The sequence below is a fragment of the Lepisosteus platostomus genome, chromosome 25 (genome assembly GCF_059453375.1).
Source record: "Lepisosteus platostomus isolate fLepPlt1 chromosome 25, fLepPlt1.hap1, whole genome shotgun sequence".
Classification (NCBI taxonomy): domain Eukaryota; kingdom Metazoa; phylum Chordata; class Actinopteri; order Semionotiformes; family Lepisosteidae; genus Lepisosteus; species Lepisosteus platostomus.
Window position 1 is genome coordinate 4,363,406 of NC_142635.1, and position 24,135 is coordinate 4,387,540.

The 24,135-nt window shown below is 47.8% G+C and overlaps 2 protein-coding genes and 1 long non-coding RNA gene across 4 annotated transcripts; 1 reads left to right on the top strand and 2 right to left on the bottom strand.

Annotated features, from left to right (window-relative positions):
- The first annotated feature begins 1,162 nt into the window (after positions 1-1,162).
- wnt4b (wingless-type MMTV integration site family, member 4b) lies at positions 1,163-10,757 on the top strand. Its single transcript, XM_088620235.1, has 7 exons — positions 1,163-1,917; positions 2,643-2,939; positions 3,309-3,462; positions 4,669-4,753; positions 6,137-6,268; positions 6,856-6,998; positions 8,028-10,757. Exons 2-7 carry the CDS (start codon positions 2,854-2,856, stop codon positions 8,499-8,501), a joined length of 1,074 nt encoding a protein of 357 aa, XP_088476361.1. The 5' UTR covers positions 1,163-1,917; positions 2,643-2,853; the 3' UTR covers positions 8,502-10,757.
- Positions 3,581-4,685, bottom strand: LOC148640806 (uncharacterized). Its single transcript, XR_015930486.1, has 2 exons — positions 4,022-4,685; positions 3,581-3,755 (listed from the first exon to the last, which is right to left on the bottom strand). It is a non-coding gene; the product is annotated as an uncharacterized LOC148640806 (long non-coding RNA).
- On the bottom strand, positions 10,586-21,349 carry cdc42l (cell division cycle 42, like). Of its 2 annotated transcripts, none has more exons than XM_088620236.1 (7): positions 21,211-21,349; positions 17,314-17,514; positions 16,278-16,384; positions 15,552-15,624; positions 15,220-15,329; positions 13,213-13,410; positions 10,586-12,203 (listed from the first exon to the last, which is right to left on the bottom strand). In XM_088620236.1, the coding sequence occupies exons 3-7, from the start codon at positions 16,380-16,382 to the stop codon at positions 12,114-12,116; spliced, it is 576 nt and encodes a 191-aa protein (XP_088476362.1). In that variant the 5' UTR covers positions 16,383-16,384; positions 17,314-17,514; positions 21,211-21,349; the 3' UTR covers positions 10,586-12,113. The 2 variants fall into 2 exon arrangements, with proteins under 2 accessions (XP_088476362.1, XP_088476363.1); XM_088620237.1 differs by lacking the exon at positions 21,211-21,349 and adding an exon at positions 18,443-18,640.
- Between the last annotated feature and the right edge of the window lie 2,786 nt (positions 21,350-24,135).

The following is a 24,135-nucleotide window of genomic DNA, read 5'->3' on the forward strand; positions in this document are numbered from 1 at the left end:
GCTCCTATTGTAACAGGACTGTTCTACTGGACTGGGACTGCAGCTCCTATTGTAACAGGTCTGTTCTACTGGACTGGGACTGGAGCTCCTATTGTAACAGGACGGTTCTAGTGTATTTTACCTATGGTTTATTTGTAATGCAGTAATTCTACTGAGTTTTATTTTAGCCCCCTATAGGAATAGGAATTTTTCTACAGTACTTCCAGCGCAATCCCTTTGTGGTGATTCTATTTTTCGATGCTTTTATAGCAACTCCATTAAGAAACATCATTTTTCTTCCACACAGTTGCTACAACTGATCCCTGTGAGAAATGCTAACCCAACCTTTCAAAACAATGGTGATACAAAGACAGCCCCAAACCTAGACACACTTTAAACTCATTTTCAGATTGAATCCAAATTTTAACCTCTTATCTCCCCCCCACATTCTGACTCTGACCACATCGCTCATATTCAAAACCAACGGTGACTGCATCCCCATATTAATTATTAACCAATCTCAGTCTCAACCTCTAAATCATACTGCAAATGTGCCTCAGCCCTAACCTACATGCCCATTCACTCCTTGAAATCTGATCTGGATAAAACCACAGAGTCTCCACAGTCTCCAACCCTGGTCCTGGAGAGCTCTAGTCCAACTATCCTCCTAAATCATCCTAAATCACTTGTTAGTTAAAGATGAGGAAAAACAAGTAATGTTTCCACATTCCAAATGATCGCTCGATGAATGAACTTAACACGCCTGTTCAAGCCCTTGACGAATTAAAGGCCTCCTATAAATGCTGTGTGTGCTGGAACTCTTCGGGAATAGATCCTCTGACTGTACATTTACACCCCCTGTACTTAGACATGCCTAAGTGCGGGAAGAGTGCTCAAAAATAATGAAATGTGTAACCCCTGTATTAAAAAGCCCCATGATGTTCCATTTTAGCGCATCACCGCTAATTCCGCGCGTCCTCCGGTATAATTGCAGAGAGCAGCGGTTTTAATAGACCATTTATAGTTGAGTCATTTTACACCAATTTGACTTCGCTTGTCACTGCCCTCTTATATGATTTCCCGTGCTCCCACGGCTCCCTGCATAAGACAGTCCTACAGACCTTGTAAATATTCACCATGGTGAAGCGCGGTATTGTCCCAGCCCGGTATAGTAAAGACAAGATCTACACCCCTAAAGTCCCAACCATTTCTCCTCCTCCTCCCCCTTTCTCCTTTAAAACCATTCTCGCTGGCTCAGTTCGCTTTTACCTCGCCGATCTCCCCCCGGTAGATCCTGGCCAGAGAGCTGGTGCGTTTTTACCACGCAGAAGGCGTTACTGTACCTCCGGTACGGGGCGCTCATTTTCTCCGCGCTGGAAATTCCGCCAGTCCTTCGGCATAGCGGTAGCGAGACGCGGGTTTGAAAGCTCATTGATAGCCGGATTTCTCTGCATCCTGCATCGCACTTTGAGAAAGATGCTTCATTCTACTTAGACCTTGGATTTCAGTCCAGGGTAATTCTTTCCCGTTCATACACAGATCCGGCCCACGCGTCTCTCCGTGCAAAAGAAGTTATCTCCCTTGTAAATCTAAAGAATAAAAACAAACTCGGTTTTGGAAGCACGTCGGACAATGCCAGGGCTGGTTAGTTCCAGGTGTTCTACTCTGCAACCCGGTCAGAACCGGACGTCCCGTCTTTAACTCAGAATAGTAAGATCGAGACGGACGCGGAGACAACGCTAGTTTCCTTGTCGAGATTTTAGGACATTTGAAATGACCCTCTTCGGAAGAGTTCTCGGGCTCCGGACACAACAGGTAATATAAGGCTATTCGTAATACAAAAGCGAGTGTAGTCTAAAGTTATTATTATTAATACTCGTTTCGGAAAAGGAAACTTTCGGGTCTCAGCAGGAAAACCGCCCAGGAGACGACCAACAGGTGAGAGAAACTGACTACTCTGCTTTACTTTTGAAGGTATTTGCCTGATGAAACGGAGCGGTTTTCAAAGTGCCTGTTGCTTGCTGGGGCATCTTCCCCATCACTCTGTGATGCCTGTTACCATTCCGACCGGGGAAATATATTTACCACCACGCAATCATCCGTTTATAAAGACGTGCATCGTGCTGAATTGAGCATTTGGAACCGAAAAATATATATAATGACCTAACCCCGAAACACGGGGGTTTCTTATCCGACAAACATAGAAAACTTAATTGATGGACTTACATGTCCTGATGTTCTAAAAGCTATAAAGGTGATTCGGAGTGACGTATAAGATTAACTGGACTGGGGACTTCCAGGACCAGGGTTTTAAACCGTTTTAGACCCTAGTAAGTCTCCACAGTGAGCTCAAATCGCAGAACAGGTGGGTGTGTATCTGACCGGTCCACTACACGCCGTTTAGAACTGGCGATATAACGCGATGTTGTGGCAGCTGAAGTGCAGGCATGTCCCGATAGCACGCTCTCGGAAAGAAAATGGTAAAATAGGTGTGTTTCGGTAAATTGTTCAACTAGAAGTACTTTTGAATAGTCCTGGAACAGTAAGGGGAAAAACAGTAAAGGTACAGCCATTTTAAGACAGCGGTCTGTTGTAGAAATATGGCACATTGAGGAAGAGGGTGATTGTATCAGTATTATTCAAATGTCTTCATTTTTTTTCAGGGTCAGCATCTCTTTAGGGAATGAGGGGATCATCCCCCTTCTGACAGCGAGTACACAAACGCACTGACTGACGCACACTTAACAGCACCCAGGCTGACACACAGACTTACCTGCGGGCAAACACACAGGGAGCCGCAGACACACACACACACAGGAGGAGCTCAGACTGACCCACGGGCAGGTACGGACACGCGCAAAGACGGGCAGACAGATGCCAGGTGTCTCTCCAGTGAGGGTCCGTCTGCACCGCCTCCTCCTGTTGCTATGGGCAACCAACACCATGGCAACCAATTGGCTGTAAGTGTGTGTGTGTCCTGGTGTGATGGTGATGTGTAGCTTGCATGGGTACTGTAAGACTATGTAACAGAGATAAATTGATTATCCGGTCGTTTCCATAACTGCCCACAGCTCTATGTTCTGAAATGTTGCGTTCTTATTACTGGAATAGTTTAGAGGAGCAGAATTCGCGGTGAGACGGGGGTTTAGCCTGAGCTTACTTAGAGGTAGACCTCTGGAAGGAAATTCGGCGCCTGAACTGTGATCCTGCCCCCGGCCACTAAAGAAAGAGGGGAGGCAAAAAAACAACTGACCGTCTTTCCCAGCGCGGTGCGAACGCCCTGCGGGGAGTCGGGTCATTCAGCACGCCTGTTTTGAATCGTCCCCCAGGTCGCTGGTCAGGCAGCCGCTGCCTCGCCCTCTCCCGGACAGCGCCGCCTGTGGCCGCCTGCGGGGCCTGACGCCGGGGCAGGTGGTGGTGTGCCGTGCGCGGGGGGAGGTCATGGAGTCCGTGCGCCGGGGCGCGGAGATGACCATCGATGAGGTATAATACACAGAGAGGCTCGCTGGTGTTGTCCGCACGTATCGGGACAGTGACACAATTTTTGCTGTTTTTTGGCTCTGTACTCCAGCACTTTGGATTTGAAATGAAACAAATAATCGGAGGTTTTTATTCATTTATTTAAGATTATGTTATTAATGTGTCCAATTACTTTCGGTCCCCTAAAATGGGAGGACTACTGTATGTATAAAAAGGGCTGTGTATTCCTGCATGGTTCACCGGATATGGACGTAAATTCCCCTCTTAAGTAAAGTACTTATTAATTAAAGCTGACACTCTGCGCTTTAACCTCATAGTCATTGTTTCATTTCAAATCCAATGTGCTGGAGTACAGAGCCACAACACCAAAAAGTGTGCCACTGTCCAAATACGTACGGACTGCGCTGTACGCTGTCTATTTTTCAAGAGCTCAGTAGCTGTCAGGCGTCACTGACATCTACACAGCTATTTGTACAATGGCTCCAAAAGGTGTCTGCATAGAATGTACAGTATATACGGGTTCTGTTAGATTCTTCATAGGTTTCGCTAAGGAAAGCTTTACAGAAAGAATTACTATGGCAAATTAAGTGAATTTGAAGTGTACCGAAGCATCAAAAATGCAAAAAAATCTGGGGGTTTTTTAATGTCTCCCAGTATATAAACGTTGAGAAGAGGCACTTGTCATGTGTCCCTCTGTTCTAATATTGTTTTGTTGTGAATATTGTATTGTGGTTTTGTCGTCCACACGTCACTGTGCCACTGTGATGCTGGGTCACTGTTTCTGTGGCTGTGTTGCGGTTATTATCTCACTGTGCTGTGTTGCTCTGGCGCTGTATTGCTTTGCTGTGGTGTCACCTGTCGCTGTGTAACTGTCGATATATTTCTGTCACTGTGTCATGCTGCTTCTGTGCTGCCGTGTTGCTGTGCTGTTACTATATTTTTGTGCCACTGTATTTTCCTACTGCTGTGCCACTGGGTCGCTGTATTTTTGTCCTGCTCTCTCACTCTGCTATGTCACTTTGCTGTGCTGCTATATCGCTCGGTTGTGTCACTGTGTCATGTCGTCGTGTCGCTGTTTTGCTGTATTTCTGTGCTGCTGCGTCACTGTGCTGATGTAATTTTGTGTCTCGATGCAATGCTGTTGTATCACCATGTCGCTGTAATTTTGTGTCTCTGTGCTGTGCTACTGTGCCGTGCCGCTGTGTGAAGTGCCAGCACCAGTTCAGGAATCGGCGCTGGAACTGCTCCACCACTCCCAGAGGAAGCAGCGTGTTTGGGAGGGTGCTGAGTCAGGGTGAGAGTCAGGGAGATCGGAGAGCGGGTGGAGCTGAAAGCACTGTTATGGTCACCAGCCATGCCATATGACTGCAGCTCACAGCTGGCAGCCCCACTGAAGCTCAGCAGGTGTGAGCCTGGCCAGTACCTGGATGGGAGACCTCCTGGGAAAAACTAAGGCTGCTGCTGGGAGAGGTGTTAGTGGGGCCAGCAGGGTGCTCTCACCCTGCGGTCTGTGTGGGTCCTGATGCCCCAGTATAGTGACGGGGGACACTATACTGTAAACAGGCGCCGTCCTTCGGATGAGACGTAAAACCGAGGTCCTGACTCTCTGTGGTCATTAAAAATCCCAGGGTGCTTCTCGAAAAGAGTAGGGGTGTAACCCTGGTGTCCTGGCCAAATTTCCCATTGGCCCTTACCCATCATGGCCTCCTAATAATCCCCCTCTATGAATTGGCTACATTACTCTGCTCTCCTCCCCACTGATAGCTGATGTGTGGGGAGCGTTCTGGTGCACTATGGCTGCCGTCCCATCATCCAGGTGGGGCTGCACACTGGGGGTGGAGGGGATCCCCATTACCTGTAAAGCGCTTTGAGTGGAGTGTCCAGAAAAGCGCTATAGAAGTGTAAGCAATTATTATTATTAATTATTATTGTGGGAAGAATGAGCTCAAATCTCAGTATGGGCAGCCAAAGTCACTGTCATGTCCAATCAGGGACGAGCCTGTACAGAACCGGCAGCACCCTGTAGCCTGGTCTGGAGAGATCTCAGAAGCCGAGTACGGCTGGGCCTGGCTAGAACTGGGGTGGGAGCAAAGGAAGAAAAAGAAAACCAGGTTGTTGCTGTCAGTGCTGGTGGTGGACCAGTAGGTGGCGCTCTTACCTCTGCACCATAATCTTCAATCCAACCTGGTGCCAGGGGACACAGGGCCTCAGTTTAACGTCTCATCCTAAAGGCGGGACCTCCTACGGCACAGGTGGGATCACTAAAATTTCCACTGCAGTTTTCGTAGGAGCGGGGATGTTGGATGAATTTCTGGGGTGCTATCTGTGTGGAGTTTGCATGTTCTTCCCCTTTTCTGAGTGGGGTTTTCCTCCGGGTGCCCCGGTTTTCTCCCACAATCCCAAGACATAGTGGTACGTTAATTGACTTCTGGGAAAACTGGCCCTAGGTGTGTGTGTGTGTGTTTCTTTTGAGTCTGTGTGTGCCCTGTTATGGACTGGTTTCCTGTCCAGGGTGTAAATTCTTAAATGGATGGATGGAATGAATAGTGATATGAAATTGCAATGATGATGATAATAATAATTTGGATTATTACTGTTGTTGTAAACGAGAATGATGGCGGCTGTGTACCGTTCCTACGCTGACAGTATGCGATTTGTTCACTGGGATGGTCCTCAGGCACCCGGGAGGCGGCCTTCATCAGTGCCCTGTCCGCGGCCGCGGTGGCCGTCGCCGTGACCCGGGGCTGCAGCCGGGGGGAGCTGGAGAGGTGCGGCTGCGACAGGAAAGTCCGGGGGGTCAGCCCTGAGGGTGAGAAAACGGGCCTGGCTGGCCGACCGTCTGGGGCCGTTTTTCTGTACATGAGAGAATGGCGTCACGGACTGCCTGTGTCAGTCTTCCCCAGAAACAGCTTGTCAGCCCTCTGGGTCTGGGGCTGTCCGAGAGCCCCCCTCTCACGTACTCTCAGTGAGTGGCAATGGACTGTTCGGTAGGTGGGTTAGATCCTGAAGGAAGGAAAACGAGGACGCTCGCCCCTGCCCTCCCACTGAGCCAATCATCCTTCGGTAATACAGCTCATGAAGGCAACAGGGGGACGAATGCACTAGAGAGCATTTGGCGTCACTCTCCCAGCTGAGGGAATGGCAGCTTGACCACAAGGATGAGGCTGACCAAATGCCCCCTTCACTATTGTGAGGAATGAGCTGGGGAGCTGCTGCAGGGGGGTAGACGGAGTGGCTGGAGGAGTGTGAGAGATGCACGAAGTGAAGTCGAGATCTGTATGGAGGAGAGTGGAAGTGGGTGAGATGAGGGTCTGACCCTGTTCCCTAAACGTCTGATATCGATTCCGTTAGTGTCTGTCCAGTCACTGCATCAGCATTGACCTCTCTGTCTGTCAGGGTTCCAGTGGTCTGGGTGCTCTGATAACCTATCCTACGGGGTGGCATTCTCACAAACCTTTGTCGATGAGCCGGAGAGAGCCCGGGGCCTGTCATCAGGGCGATCGCTGATGAACATCCACAACAACGAAGCTGGAAGGAAGGTGAAGAATCCCATTATAGTCGATCAGTATTATATTGCTCTGTACTTCTAAGGCAGGGGATGTCCAACCCTGGTCCCAGAAAGCCCCAATCCAGCAGGTGTAATAGATAGCCATTAAAACAGCAATTTGTAAGTACTTGGAAGATCTGAGTTTTAGTCAATAGCAAGTGGTAAGTTAATTGGTTTAATGAATACAGAAATAGCCAAGTGTGGTCCATATGTGAACACTACCAACAGGGCATTGGAATATTTCTATTTCACATGATCTCTAAACTACTCCATTGATTCTACTTTAAGTGATCAAAATGCAATTGTTCCAGTTGTGTAAGAAGTGTTGATTTAATGGTAACTCAAAAAGCAAGGTATAGGGCATGCATTTTTGTCTGTATTAACCTCTTTGAAATACGTATACAGTATCTCTAGTGTCTATATGAATCTCTGTGAATCTCTCTGTCTCTCTAGGGTTTGTACTAGTCTTTGTGTGTGAGACATGTCTATAGGGTCTATATTAGAATGTGCTTTAATCTCTGTGTATTAGGAGTGTCTCTAGGGTCTGTATTAGGATCTGTATTAATCTCTGCGTGTTACATGTCTCTAGACTCTATATTAGGCTTTGTAATAGTCTCTGTGTGTGAGGTGTGTCTGTAAGGTCTATACTAGGGTCCACATTAATTTCTGTGTTAAGTCTTAAAGTCTGTTAATCTGTCTGTTATGTGTCTCTAGGCCCTTTATGAGGGTCTATATTAGTCTCTGTGTGGGAGGTGTTTCTCTAGGGTCTATATTAGGGTCTGTATTAATCTCTGTGTGAGGTGTGTCTCCATGGCCTTTCTGAGGGTCTATATTAATCTTTATGTGTTAAGTGTGTTTCAAGGGTCTATATGAGGGTATTATTAATATCTGTGTGTCAAGTGTGTCTCAAGGATATATACTAGGACTGTATTGGTCTCTGTTAAGTCGATCTTTAGTGTCTCCTGTAAACACAAGTGTGATCTTCTGTACTGATGCTCCGCTCTCCCCCTGTATTCCTCAGGCTATCCTCCACAACATGCGCGTGGAGTGTAAGTGTCACGGCGTCTCTGGCTCCTGTGAGCTGCGCACCTGCTGGAAGGTGATGCCCCCTTTCCGGCGGGTGGGCTCGGTGCTGAAGGAGCGCTTCGACGGCGCCACCGAGGTGCGGGTCTCCCGCGTGGGCTCGCGCCGCGCGCTGCTACCCCGGGACCCCCTCGTCAAGCCCCCCTCGGCCCGCGACCTCCTCTACCTCGCCCCGTCTCCCGACTTCTGCCGGCTGGAGCCCCAGAACGGCATCCCGGGCACGGCGGGCCGGCGCTGCAACGGGACGTCGCGGCTGGCGCCGGACAGCTGCGAGGTGGTGTGCTGCGGGGGTCGCTCGCGGAGCTCGCGGGCCGAGGTGGTCCAGCGCTGCAGCTGCACCTTCTCCTGGTGCTGCTCGGTCCGCTGCCAGCAGTGCAGGAACACCGTCCTGCTGCACACCTGCCAGGACTGAGGCTGGCAGAGGGAGAGAGGGGGAAGGGGGTGGGATCGGGAAGCAGAGAGAGGGAGGGGAGAGGGAAAGATGGATGGGGGACAGAGGTGGAAGGAAGAGGTAGAGGCAGGAGCGGGAGAGGAATAGGGAAGCAGAGAGATCGGGATAGGGAGCGGGATACGGAAGCAGAGAGATCGGGATAGGGAGCGGGATACGGAAGCAGAGAGATCGGGATAGGGAGCGGGATACGGAAGCAGAGAGATTGGGATAGGGAGCGGGATACGGAAGCAGAGAGATCGGGATAGGGAGCGGGATACGGAAGCAGAGAGATCGGGATAGGGACGCAGAGAGATGGGGAGAGGGAGTGGGGTAGGGAAGCAGAGGGATGGAAGAGGGAAAGGGGGATAGAGGAAGAAGAGACGGGAGAGGGTGAGCGACACAGTGAGGAACTAGGCTCTGCAGTATTTAGGTAAAACAGTCGTCACTACATATCCACTGACTGGCTGGACAACACGAGAGCTTAACGCTGCGACGAGGCAAAAAGGGGAGGGGGACCATCAGAGGGGAAAAGCAAAAGAGGGAGGGGTCAGGGAGAGAAGGCTACGCACCGCAGAAAAGCAAGAAAGAGACTGCTCACCCGAGAAATACAAGACATTGACTTACTGCGCTGTGATCGGGCGTGGGAGGGACAGTGAAGCAGATCGAGGACCCAGCTGGACATGAGCAGTGTAATGAGATTATAGGGAACCACGTTTGACGAAAGAGTGTGAATATATAATGCTGATACACACACGAGAACATAGAAACACACACTGACGCAGACTCGGAAGCAGACAGAAGCTCATCGGGCTGGTATTAGTGACAATAGAGCATGCATCATTCTGTCTGTCCACCAATCCATTCATATTTGCTAGCCCTCATCTATCCATTGGTTTATGTAAAAACCAGCTTGGACACGTGTGTAACATTAAGTGCTGTGCATATCTGTGTCCAACATCTATTTACTGTCTTTGTCTACACAGAAAGTCTTTACCTAGGAGTTTAGGTACGCACAGTATATGCATGTTTCTATGATGTAGTTGGTTTACTCAAGGCAAGCAGGTCCGCAGGGTCTGTGAACACAGAGCTTTGGATCTCTCTGTAAAGATAATCTTCATTTTCCTTGCGATTTCTATGAAATAAATTTATGCTCAAGTGATTTTAAGTTCCGTTATCATGTCCATGTTTTGGGACCGGGTGAAGTCCCCTTCTCCGAGATAAGGTTCTCAGCCAGGAATCAAACCTACAACCTTCCAGTTATAAGTCCAGAATCCTAACCACAGCCATCCCAAAATATATGGGATAGCCTCTCGCACCCTGGAACAAGCCTTATTCCGATAACAGATGGATCTCATTCATATTTAACACTTTCTTTCCCATCTCACTATCATTGTCTTTTTCTAGGTGCAATGTGTGAAGCAATGCTATTCATTTGAAATGTTAAACTTTGACAGATTTCTAAGATCTATAACATTTTAGCCTGAAAAGAAAAGGTAAGATTGGCCATTTTACAAAGGCAGAAGAGATAAACAACAGGAGGAATCTTCCCTCTTTGCCCATCCAATCTGTATGATAGCAGAAGACTGGGACACTAGAGCTCTGAATTTTGATGGAAATTCTGACAGGCCCCCCGCAATAGTTAAAGCAATCTTGATTAAAAAGAAACTTACATTAAATGTTAATATTAAGGTATTAATATTTAAATCGCAAGATGGTACTCCTTAGCCATGTGTAGGACCTTCAGAAACCCTTCACAAAGGATAAACCTAAAAAACATTAAACTGATTCCTTGACATTAAAATGATCAGAAGTGAATACTGCAAACAAAGTGCATTTCAAATGCTTTTGAGTATTTTTACAGTCATGTTATACCAATACCACAAACAAATATCCCATGAAAATGTTGTAAATTGCATTTACCTTTCTAAACCAACATGGAAGGTTTCTGAGTCCTGATAATATTGATGACGCTGGTTTTCAAAATTGTACTGATTTTAACTAGGTTTGTAGATTATTTTTAACTTTCTATTTAAATTCTAGAAATAAAATAGATAAGAGCCTGGAAGGTCAGTTAATCCATTTTTTATTAAAAATATCCTTGATTACAATCACCCAGGAAATGAAATATGAAACTATCATTATTATTGTCATTGTTATATTAATGTTACTCCTTTCTTAATAACTCTCAACCAGAAAGTTATACAAACACACAGTAAAACAGCAACAACAAAAAAAAAACTCAAGTTCAAATCAACAGCCACAAAACCCCCCAAAAGGTAAAAGAAAATATTTATATATTAATACAACATAACAAAATATTCAGTTCTCTCATTTCAGCACTAGAGGGTAGCAAATTATGAAAAAAATACCTGCAGTCCCAATAGTCAACACTTGGTGGCAGCATTGCAAAAAGAAATTAAGGTGATGTCTCAAATCACCCCTTGTCTCCTACTGGCAGTGCCATCCACCATGTTGTACAGTTTGTCCTCAAATCCTTAGCAACCATCAAAAAGGCTCTAATACCCACGAAAATGTACTTTTCGTCCCAAACGTAAACTGTCTGTTACACAGCAGCTCAGAATCCGTCTGAAGTAAGCAGTCCTGCAGTCTTGTATACTATGTTTTTTTAAATAAAGGTGTGGAGAACAATTTGTTCTTGTGGTGCATGGAGGATAAGATCATCCTCGATAAATGCAAGAGTTTTCAGACCTATGGATGTTAAAGTCACGTGGATGTATGGGGGCCAGAATACATACTATAAGCTGACAATAGCTGACAATGAGAGCGTAGCTCACTCAAGCGATAACAGTCCACCTTCCTGGGAACGAGACCAGAGCTCCCTGAATGTCACAGACAGTTTACCTTGGGCTAGAAATATCCCACAGCAGCCCCCGAGACGCAAAATCGTGGGGTTGGCCGCTCGGGCTGTGATCTTTTCGCTATTTACTGCCCGCCGCAGTGCTGCGCGCTCTGGCCTGTAGGGGGTCAATGCTTTGCCAAAGCCGAATCCAGGCTGGGACCGGGAAGGGCGGGGAGAGGGCCGGGGCGGAGAGGGCCGGGGCAAAGAAGGGAGACCGGCTCGGGAGAGCCCAGGCAGGGTGGCCCGCTGTCGCAAGAGGGAGAAGGAGAAGGTGATGCAGCGAGGGACGTCGCCGCGCTGGTGGCAATGAAGATAAGAGGGACGAGGAGCGAGAGAGAGAGAGAGAGAGCGCGCGCGCGCTCCAGGTCCGACATGGAAAAGGACTGATCCTGCTCCCCTGCCGCCTTCTCTTTCGCTAAGGCACTTGATGGATGCGCTTGCAGTTTGTTAACCCCCATCTCTCTAGCAGAGGATTTCCTCCCACGCCCCCGTCAGCCAGACAGTGCGTGTGTCTGTGCGTCAGCCGAACAAGAAATATCCCCGCAGCAATGGGGAGTCTGTTAGTATTGTATTAATCACAACATTCCCCCGGGTACAGCAGTCTGTTAACCTATCAGCCCACCCCACCCCCCCATCCCTGGCACCCTCCCACCCTTTTCGTTCCCTCTCCGCATCGGAGCCCTCCCTCTCTGTCCCAACACTTAACCCCCACCCCACTCCCAACCTGACACCCTCTATAGAAGCGAGCAGCGTTTCTTGGGTTTGGTCTCGGGGGGCTCCAGCGCAGCCAGGATAGCCTCGTCAAACACGTTCTTCAGGCCTCTCTGGAAAACAACCGGAAGGGAAGGCAAGTCAGTCACCCCCAGTAAAACCGTATCAACGTCAAGACGGGACCTACACGCCTGCCGCAAAGATCTGCACGTCCCTCCATGCCGAAGGATGACAAGTGTCTAGTCTTCAACCAAATTTGCCATTTAGGGAACATAAAAATGTCAGGCATCTGATCTCAGATTATCTACATCGCCGCGAGGAACACTTTGGTACTGAGAGATCAGATCTTTATGGAAATGATCCTTTTTTTAAAGCTTGCCCACCACCCTCTGTTAGGATATAACTGAACCCAGACGCCCACGACTGATCCTCATTTCCCGACTTCCAGTCCATCAAGCAGCTCGGAAACTCCGCACCCCTGAGCAATGTCCAAGCACGTTGTGATCCTGTCATAGGCACCCTTTGCATTTAATAATAATAATAATAATAATAATAATAATAATAATAATTGCTTACACTTATATAGCGCTTTTCTGGACACTGCACTCAAAGTGCTTTACAGGTAATGGGGATCCCCTCCACCACCACCAATGTGCAGCATCTACCTGGATGATGCGACAGCAGCCATAGTGCGCCAGAACGCTCCCCACACATCAGCTCTCAGTGGGGAGGAGAGCAGAGTAATGAAGCCAGTTCGGTTTTACGTCTCATCCGAAGGACGGCGCCCGTTTACAGTATAGTGACCCCGTCACTATACTGGGGCATTAGGACCCACATGGACCGCAGGGTGAGCGCCCCCTGCTGGCCCCACTAACACCTCTTCCAGCAGCAACCTTAGTTTTTCCCAGGAGGTCTCCCATCCAGGTACTGACCAGGCTCACACCTGCTGAGCTTCAGTGGGGCTGCCAGCTGTGAGTTGCAGGGTGATATGGCTGCTGGCATTTGGACTGGATGTGACTGTAAGTTGCTTTCCAATCAATAAACGCTGACGGGAATATTAAGAGTGCCGCTTTAGCACCCTACAAAATCCTCTATACAACTACACCTGTATGGCTACAGTACCTGAGTGAGGGCTGAACACTCCACATATTTAACAGCTCTTAGGTCTCGGGCTAGTTTCTCTCCGCTCTCCGGTGATAGGGGGCGCTGTTTGTTCTTGGCCAGCTTGTCCACAGTGTTGGGGTCGTCCCTCAGGTCAACTTGTGTCCCCACCAGCAGGAAGGGAGTCCTGGGACAGTGGTGAGAGATCTCTGGAACCCACTGAAAGCGAGAGGGATAGGGCACAAGGGGGGGCAGGGAAATAATTAGGAACAATGAAACACCAACCAGAGGGCACAGGGGGAAACAAGGCAGGAGCACACTTATCAGTGAGGACAGGATGCTCTTGTTTATACGAAGAGATGTAAAGGGATGTGGGAGCGTGGATCAAGTGACCCAGACATGTTGTTGAAGCCAATACCTAAGTTTCATTCAATTGACAGCTAGAGGGTGGTATGGTGGCACTGTGGCTGAGGATCTGCGCCTGTGGCTGGAAGGTTGCCAGTTCAAATCCCACGGGCAGCAGAGGAATTCTACTCAGTTGGGCCCCTGAGCAAGGCCCTTCACCCCAACTGCTCCAGGGGCGCCGTATAAATGGCTGACCCTGCGCTCTGACCCCCAGCTTCTCTCCCTGTCTGTGTGTCTCATGGAGAGCAAGCTGGGGTCTGTGAAAAGACAAATTCCTAATGTAAGAAATTGTATATGGCCAATAAAAAGATCTTATCTTAGATTAAATCAATTAACTACTACTTTCAAAACAGGCTTATTAGGCTGAACAGCCTCTGTTTCTAGATTGTCTTACGATCTTGGCCAGGGATAGGAGAGCGTGTTGAACACAAGGATGCTGGGGTACTGGGTGGATCTTGTGGGGGGATAGAGACCGACAGTCAGCTGCGAGGCTAAATCCGTCCCCTGAGGGCAACGACATTAACTGAATCAAGTTGGCAAAGCAGAGGCGAGGGGTTTCTGCCTTTTAAATTGGATCACAGATGTAAAAACAAAAACTATACACTTGCAAATTGTGTTTTAATAATAACCTGAAAATCAAACTATAGGCACCACACTTCTTACACACTCACTCAACCCCCTTGTCTTAGAATTCTTCGTAACTCTGCTGCACTTTCCTGAAGTTGTGTGGGACATTAAAACGCTGACGAACCTGATGCCGAGCTCTGCAAAGCACCTCCCAATGTATCTCTGCGGCTGACATCCTCCCAGACACAGTAAAGAGCCCCCAAAAAATGTCTTTACTCAAAGCTACCCTTTGACCCCTGAGCACCCCAGAGGATAAGATGGATGATGGACTGATAATGTCTTATTCCACTAAATGCCCAACCAGGGCAGGAGGAGATCAAGGTCGACCAAAATCTCTCCTTGTGCTGGGAAAAAAAAACAGGCTTCCAAAAGGTCAAAGGTCAAAGGGCACACAGGCACACGGAACTGAAAGCTCATTAGCAGAGCGTGCAGGGAGGCAGAGCGACTGATGAGGGACAGCGAGCCCCACCAAGACAGAAACCGTTGGGGAAGATCAGTGCAAACAGAAGTGTTAAGAGGGTCTCCGTGAACTTTGTACACACTTTTCCTGCCGAAGCTGCAATATTTTATTATAAGGTGGACATTTAGAACTGGTTTGAACTGGATGGGAAGAATGCGGAACACAAGGGCTACTATGTAATCCTATACTGTTATATAAGAATGCGTGCTGCAGACCCTAGCAACCAATTGTGTTAAAAGAAGTTATCCTCAGCAAATAGGGAATTAGGAACAGTCTATCTGAGCAGCACAGGGAAGCGTGATAGATGACAGAAAAATATTCATGGACTGTTCTAGTTTAATGACTTTGAGAAAAATACGCCGAGCATCTCTGTGTGTCTCACTCCCATGCGCATGAAATCAAAACTCCTTTTTAACTTCCGAGACGGACTCCTGACTGTCTTTTAAGGGGAAGTGGGAAAAAGTTCTCAGGATAAGGAGCAGGGAAAACTGGCCGCCAGCGAGACAAGGATGGGGGGAGAGAGGAGGAGGGCTCACCTTCTCCCGGACATTCTCGAAGGAAGAGGGCGAGACGACGGAGAAACACACTAGGAAGACGTCAGTCTGGGGGTAACTGAGGGGACGGAGTCTGTCGTAGTCCTCCTGACCTGCGAGAGGGAGAAAGAGGACAGCGCACTGTCAGCTGCATCCTGCACACATTCCAGAGGACAAATTCAGATTCCGAAATGAAACACAGGCAATCAAAGCACTGATACTTGCAGACAGTCAGAGCTGACCAGAAACCCCCCACAAAACCAGACAGGCAAACACACTAACGCAGTCAGTAGCAGTGACACAGACGTAGAGTCTCAGACAGCCTGTGGTCTTACCTGCAGTGTCAAACAGCCCCAGTGTGTATGGCTCTCCACCGATCATCACTGTTACTGCATAGTTGTCAAACACCTGGGAGAGAGAGCGTGGAGATTAATACAAAGACACTAACCGCCTGGACACCATTGCCCATTCACACTGACTAGACACTACTGCACATTAACTCTGACTGACCAACTGGACAGCACAGCACAGGAAAGCTGTTCAAGAGCAGTCAGTGAACAACTACTGAACTGCGAGTGGGGTATTTACAGTGCTTGTGTGTCTATACTACTGACTCCGGATCTGCTATACAGTAACAGATCTGACTCTGACTGCCCCATGCCACGTCTTGCACAGAAGTGAACAGCAAGTGTTAACTTTGGAGTGAGCTGACGAACACGTTCAAAACTCATGACTTTCTGGGAGGCTAGCAGAGTCTGCTGATACTAGCAAAAGAATGGAAAGGCTGTTTTTCTGCTGTGCGGAAAGTCCCATCTAACAAAATGAGTTAGCCTGCACATATTTCTTTGCATATGTCTTTCAGCAACTCTGTCTGCTCATGTATTTATTTCTCCATGTCCAGATGCAGACAGCTGTCTGAGATACAAGGTATCCAGTTGCCTCTCCCCTCTCCCGTGTGCGCTGTGCGGTACTATCACTTTCTCTCTTCCGGTCTGTCTGATGTGTGGTCCTGTCACAGCATTGCAGTGTTTTCCCCAGCCCAGCAGGGGGTGCTCTCTCACCGTAGGAACATACTCCGAAGGGAATTTGTTTGTGGTGTAGGAGATCAACAGGCAGGTCTTCCCCACGGCCCCATCACCGACGACGACACACTTTATCGTCTGCATTCCTAAAGGGAAGTGGCAAGGGGAGGGGTTACTGAAATACAGCACACCAGAGAGATGAGTGAGACACGGAATGAAATGGAAACTAGTGCTGCAGTCTCAGTAAGGACTGCTCACAGGATTTTTATACAGGGATCTGGTAAGATCTCTCTTAAAGGGGAACTGCACTCCCAGGTTCTCAGACCAGTTATTAAATAACCAAATAATTCACTGACGTTATAGAAACATTTGACAAATTGCGAATTAAGCGCCAAATCGTGAACCTTGTGAAAGTACTGCAAGTCACCGTTGTTGTCGCAAGCCTCTGGTCTCGCTAAGGGCGAGAGCGAGAGTTTGCAAGAAGTGTGACGTGAAGCAGCCCTTCCTGCTCACTAGTCCCTGTAATGACTGATGTACTGTGATGGACGAGCGAATAGGTACAGGTTGGGCAGCAGACATTTCACTGGAGAAACCTTCCAACGTGATCTGCACGCAGAGTTAACAAGTAGCATCTGGCGGCAAAACCGTCTCAAAATCAAGGGCAATATTTCTATTAGGTTAAAAGAGATGTATCCACAAGTCTGCTTGTTTACAATGTCATAGGGTCGCAACACATCACTGGACGTATTGTCTCATTGCGAATCACAGAACATGGCGCTGCGCAGACCTGGAAATTGTTACAAATGACTGTATACATTTTAATATAATTGTGGTTTGAAATGCACTTTTCAACCCTGCTTCTTCTAACCCCAAAATGTAAAAATAGCAGTGCAGTTTTCCTTCAAATCCTGTTCACAACGTTTTTACAAGAGAATCCGGTGCAACTTTCTGTACTGATCACTGGTCTTAAAAGGGAACTAGGAAGGTCAGTAACAAATTAAAGAAGATAAAGCAAAAAAAGCAATCGCAGAAAAGTAAAACAAGTCAACATGATAAACAACAGCGCGATACATACCCGCTATACAAAGTCTTGACGCTACGTCTTTTTTTCCCCACAAATAAATAAAACGTTAAATATTCTCTCTTGCCCTGAGTACACTTCAGTCTTCGGTACACTATGTGGCACTACAGAGACTCAGCAGCAGCAGTGAAATTTGGACACAGGATTGGGGACTATGCAGTCTGGAATGATGTCCTCGTTGAACACTGTTATGGCCTGAGAGAAACAGAAAGGAAAAAATTAATATTTAAAAGAAAAGGTTTATTTTTAGACGCTATGTAAAGTGTGACCACAGTGCATTCTGCTAACTAATAACATGGACACACGGCCCACATTAACTTCTTTAAAAAGGAGAAGCAGTCAGTCATCTAAAATGAACGAGCCTTTAAAGGCACAGTAATATGGTAACCAGGCAGAGGGCAGGTTCATGTGATCTGATGATTCTGCGTGTCACTCAGATGGGGGCTGCACTTCCGTGCTGGAAAGATGACTGAACTTTATAACCTGGACATCCCCAGTGTAAGCCAAGGTGGATCCCCCAAGTGGCAAAGAATAGGAAGTGCACTATGGGGGTAAGACTGTGGGCAACTCATACAGTGCTCTCTGCTCTTACTAATATCCTCACACTTACACAGAGCTTTGCTGGACACTCCACTCAAAGCACTTTACAGGTCAGGTACCAGTGTGCAGCCCCACCTGGATGATGCTCCAGTCCTCTCCCCACACACCAGCTCTCAGTGGGGAGGAGAGCAGAGTGATGAAGCCACTTCAGAGATGAGGATTATTAGGAGGCCATGACTGGTAAAGACCAATTGAAAATATGGCCAGGACACCAGGGTAACACCCCTACTCTTTTGGAGAAACACCCTGGGATTTTTAATGACCACAAGGAGTCAAAACCTCAGTTTTATGTCTCATCTGAAGGACGGCGCCTTTTTACAGTATAGTGTCCCCATCACTGTACTGGGGCATTAGGAGCCACACAGACCGCAGGCTGAGCACCCCGTACTGGTCCCACTAACACCTCTTCCAGCAGCAACCTTAGTTTTTCCCAGGAGGTCTCCCATCCAGGTACTGACCAGGCTCATACCTGCTGAGCTTCAGTGGGGCTGCCAGTTGTGAGTTGCAGGGTGATACAACTTACTAGCAAAATTATGATTCCTGTGACCTTTCAGGCTAGTAACAACTTTGGTGAGCTCTCTTCCAATAGGCAGTATGTCTCTGGTCAAGCACTGTGAAGGTAAAGACACCAAACAGCAAATGGCTCTGCAGGTAAATGAGCCATGGGGAAGTATATCTACATGCGCCACTCTCTCCCGAGTAGTACTGGAGCCGTCATCTGAACGGATGAATCTTAAAAAGAATCAGAGATGTCAAACTTGGTGGGTAAAACATAAAAGTGCATATGAAACTAAGAACGGGAGGCACTTCTTTACACAAAAGGATGCAGGAGTATGGAACATGCTGCCCAGCCATTTTGTTGATTTCTTTCAAGAAAAACTGGGATGAGATCTTTGAATCAATTAGCTACTAACTACTTATCAGGCTAAACTATTGGCTCAATCTGACCAATTTTTTTAAAACTTTTTTCCCCCCCCAGCTCTTCAGGTGTTGCTACTTTATAAAGAACCTTAGAAAAACGGCAGACACATCAGCTCTCCTGAACCAGGACCGGACAGTTCTGATCCGGCACATGGCTCTTTAGAACTCCCGACTGGAAAGCTGCGCAACTAAATAGAAGAGCATTCCAATCCAAGACAGGAGGCACTACTTTACACAAAGGGTGGTGGGGGTGTGGAACAAGCTACCCAGCCATGTTGTTGAAGCCGATACTCTGGATGAGACCCTGGGATCAGTTCGTTAACCACTACCAAGCAAAATGTCCGCGAGAGAGGAGAGCTGTACTCCAGCGATGGACTGGGCTGGGCTGAGCTGATCACCCACACTGGACCAGCTAGACTTATTATCGGGGCTCAACCACGGAAAACAGAAACCGACACGGCTCCACAAAAACCAGGCTGTCCCAGGAGGATAATCACTGCCACCACGCCACTTCAAAAGCACGAGAGGACTTTTAAAACGCAAATCGAGAGGGGCCATCGAAAAAAAAAATCAAGCCATCGGGTACTGCGTTTGTTTCCAGACGTCGGTGAGCCGCGACAATGGCAGTTTTATTAAGATAAATATAAGCGGAAAATAACCGGATCGCGTTTTTCTCCAACACAGGATGCTTCTCTTTGATGGCCCAATCACTTTCGGCACGCTTCAAATTGGCAATGTTATACACCAGTTCTGGGCAAGAAGAGCACCGTGCTGTAGCCTCGCACCTCCTCACCCATAGACAGCCACACACTACGACAAAAACCCTCCCGCCGTCCTGCTGGAACTGAGCTGATCGTCTCCAGCAGGAACCGGCCTGGGAGGGCAGAATGACGTCCTGTTGCCATCAGAGCCCGATCAACCTCAATAGACCTGCTAAATCTATAATCTTGACACCTCCGAGGCTCGGTGCAATCAACCTGCACGTCCACCAGCGGGGGCAGTCCTACGGTCTGGGTCATAGGCTGAGCTCAGACAGACGCTACATCACCTCTAGCCAAATTATTCTAAATGTGCAAAATAAAGTCTAAAATGAGTGCGTGCACGGCTTAATTATGGAGTATCTTCACGGCGAATCGACGATGTCGTCAAAGCGGACTTGTTCAAAATGCCGAAGTGAAAGGGGAAACTCCGTGGAAATGCATTTAAAAGAGAGAACAGGGGGAGGGGAGGCGCTTTCTTTACACACACAAGGGATGCGGGAGCAGGGAACAGAGCCAAGCTGCGGAAGCCAATATCCTGGCTCCGCTTCAAGTCTGGACTGGGCGAAAGGCTCATATCCAGTCGTTACCAAGGACAAAACGGGCTAGACAGGTCGGATAGTGTCCTGTTTGTAAGCCTTCTCATGTTCTCTGCCGCGCAGGCAGGAACCCGTATCGCGGGGTCCCCGTCACTATGGAGGCTAGTGACTGCACCGCCGGTAGGACCGGCCCGGCCTGGCCCCTCACAGCGCCGCTGGGGTCGCGGTCGCCGCCGCAGGCCGGTTCCGACTGCTCTCTGGCCCTGCGGGCGGAACCAAGCCGAGGTCGCGCTCGCGCCCCTGCCGGTTGCCGTCACAACCCAACTTCTCGAGTGACCACTTCCGCGAGGAGGGGGAGCGCGCACGCGCGCGCGCGCGCCCCGGCCCGGCCCAATGCGCCGACAGTGCGGAAATACGGAGCAAGAAATGTTTCAAGAATAAGAGTCAATACTAAAAAAGAAAAACCACCACCACAAGTGGAGAAAGAGACATTTCAACTCGGCCCACTCCCAGGTCGAGATGTACCAGCACTTCCCCTAACTTCAGACCTCCAGCGACAACAGTAGTGAAAGTGGAGTTACTACTAAAAACACCAGTACCGTCAAGCAAAACGTCCTACTCACTGCAGTTAAAATCTCGGTTGAGTTTTTAAGATGGATCAGAGTCCGAACCGAGTTAACAGCCCGTGTTAACGTGTTAGCCGAGCTTAGATGCCATTATCACACGTTTGGTTCAGAATTAGACGATGCAGGCGCCGCGGTTACCCTACAGTCGTTGCACGCTCAAACCCAATGCTAACTGTGCACGTTATAAACTCGAACGACATCATCGAGCGCTGAATCACTGAACGTCAAACTTTTAGCAGCCTTTCGATACCAACCAGTCCTGCAACTGAAAGGTATCCCAGCACTGGCGAATATAACAATCGCGGCCGAAATTAAGACCGGTGACTTTCTACCCAGGTGAACGCGGCTTGTCAAATGCAGCTCTTCATATCTCCTTAGATGAAAGTTTGTTGTTCTTTTTTTTTAAATATATAGATAAATACATCAAAAATGTCCCCCCAAACTCACCCGCTTTCCTGCTCCAATATTAGGCGTTGGTCACATCCGGGTTCTCGAAGTCGACGCGCCACGAGAGGGCGTTCCCATGGCGATCGCTCCGAGCTCCGCACTACCCGGCCTCGCCCCGCCCCTACCCGTGCGTGTGTGCCTGTGGAGGCGCTCGGGTCTCCCCTAAATACCGAGAGCCACCCTCACGTACACAGCCGTACCAGTAATTCTCCTCCGACTGGTTTTTAACCTTTTCCATACTAAAAGCGTTATTGCTTAGTAAGGTAACTCCCCATAAGGATGCTTGATTGTTTAAGGAAGTGGGGGGTGAGCAAGACAACACTCACCGATTTTGTACCGTAATACGATTGAGAGTCTCCTGACCGGTGGTATTACGTTGTGGTATGATCGAGCCACAGTACAGGACAGAAAAGCCACACAGAGGGTTGTAAGGTCCGCGCAGAAAATCACTGGGACTGAGCTACCCTCCATCAACCGGATATATCTCGACCAGTGCCACAACCGGGCTCGAACTATACTCCGGGACCCAATTCACCCTGGCCACGATCTGTTTTCACCCCTGGGTTCCGGTAGGAGGTATCGCAGTATCAGGACACTGGCAACTAGATTCAAAAACAGTTTCTTCCCCCAAGCAGTCCGCATCATAAACAGCTCAAATAAGCAGCCACACATATTAGCACCTGCACTTTAAGGAACTGCACTGTTTGTGCTATGTCCTGTCTTGGCTGTATTATAACGTCTGTTGTCTGAATTTATTGTCAATGTCTGTTTGTCATTTGTGCCTATTTTTTTTCTCTCTCTCTCTCCTGTTACTGGGTCCCACTGAACGAGTAAGCATTCCAATATGCTTGTTGTATGGCAAATAAAAAAATAATAATCTTGATTCTGAAACACAGAAATTGGGTACTTTTGGAGAGGCGGCGTTAAAATGGCCAGTTCGGACAGGCACGGATTTGACGCAGCTGAGAACTTGGCACTAGTTAGAGGAACTGAGCGGAAACGCTGCTAACTTGATACGCATTGCTATTAAATTACTCCATTGTGACACAACCTTACTGTCCAAATAAAGAAGCGAGCTGCCTGGAGTAATTTAACATTACTGAACGAATGATCATTTCCAATTATTAACATGATGCTCGTCGGCAGATGACGATCAATGCAGTTGATTGATGGGATCACCCTCACATCTCACCCTGACTCCCCAATTTAAGAAATGCTCCTTGGCATTTGTACTGTGTCCCTTTCCACTTTAAACCCTAACAAACAGCTGATGTATTGGTAGGAACCTTTCAAGAGGTCTTGGTACATTAGGTAAAGACTGAACATAAGATGAACAGGAAGTGTAAAAGAGGGACAAGTGCAAAATAATGAAAAAAAGACTAAAAAACATACCCACATATTTTTCACTTCTTACAGGTAACTGGCAAGGTCGTATTCACTCGCTTAGGTAACTGATCGATACTTTCAGCTTGGCAAAAGCCAAACATTCCTTTTCGTCCACTTCAGTGGCAGACCAATGGCAACCATTTAACTGGCAGGTCTGGGTTTGATGAATATAAATCTGAAGGGAAGGTATTAATCTCATTACGGAGCTGGATCTGCTACCAAGACTAATACTATGATTGGTTTTGTTATGTCAAAAGTGCTAACAAGTTCTGCCGCTATTCAGATGGTGGTTGTTCTTTAATTCAGCCACTGGACTTTATTCCTTTCAAGTTTGAATGTGATTTATAAATTTACACAGCTCATTTATAGCGGAGCAAGACGGAAGCAGAGCACAAAGAATTAGCCAGAAACAAGGCTCGCACTTGATTAACCATTCAGTTCATGGCTACTTTAACCCATGTATAGTGCATATTTTCCACACAGTTGGGGCTGGCGGCCGCAATCCAGTTAGATGTATAGCTGTTTGATTTAAACGACATGGAACATCAGTATCAGTGAGTTGTAAAAAAACCCAACTACATCTCAGTTCAGTTACAGAAATAATCCTTCATCAGAATGAGTTGGGCACAAGTCCTCGAAAACTTTCAAGATTCATTATACAGTAGGAAATTGAATGATTTTTATCCTGATCAGTGGAAACTCTGAGCTCACTTGATATAAACCTAGTCACTCGAAGGGACTGCTTTTGGGATCTGAAACAAGAAGCTGAAATAGAAGAGGTAGTTCAGGACAGAGAAATGGAAGTTAAGAGTCTACACTATGACTAGTGGGGGTCTAGGTGGCTATGCAGTCAGAGCAGATTCCAGCTTTGTGTCAGTCACAGGTTAGCATACTGCTCTAAACTTAGTTCCTGCACAGACTGTTAAGTCCTAAATGTTTCATCTTTCTAAAACCAAAAGCTCTCAGCCTGGGGTGGCACTGTGTTGTAGGGGTTAGAACTGCTGCCTCATACGACTAGGGCCCTGGGTTCGATTCCAGGGGACTTGGTGGGTTTCCTCCCACAGTCCAAAGACACGCAATACATCATTTGGTTAGAACCTTTGCAAGATTTTTACATGTATGCTAAAGATCTCCAACTTTTGTGTGACTTAAGAAACCCTCCAGTTAAAAGGCAACCCCCCTAGACGTGTAGGAGCTGGAAGCAAGGGGTTCAAATTAAATTTACATTTAGTATCAGGTGTATTAAAAGGTCAATTATTTAACGGAGTGCTCCTGAAAGAAAACCCAGCAGGTGTGTGGTGGCCCCCAGATCCTAGGGTCCCTAGATTTGGGAACCCCAGCTCTGGATCTGCTTAGACAAAGCCTTTTTGGGTGTATTCCAGTTATCGTTCTCCATCAACATTTCAAATACGTGCGTGCGTGCGTGACGTGCAATCAACAACACAACACCGGATTACTGTCACGTTGCGCCCTTCACGCCAGGAAACACTACAGTGCAATATTATATATATATAAAGATCAATTACAACGCCCCCAGTC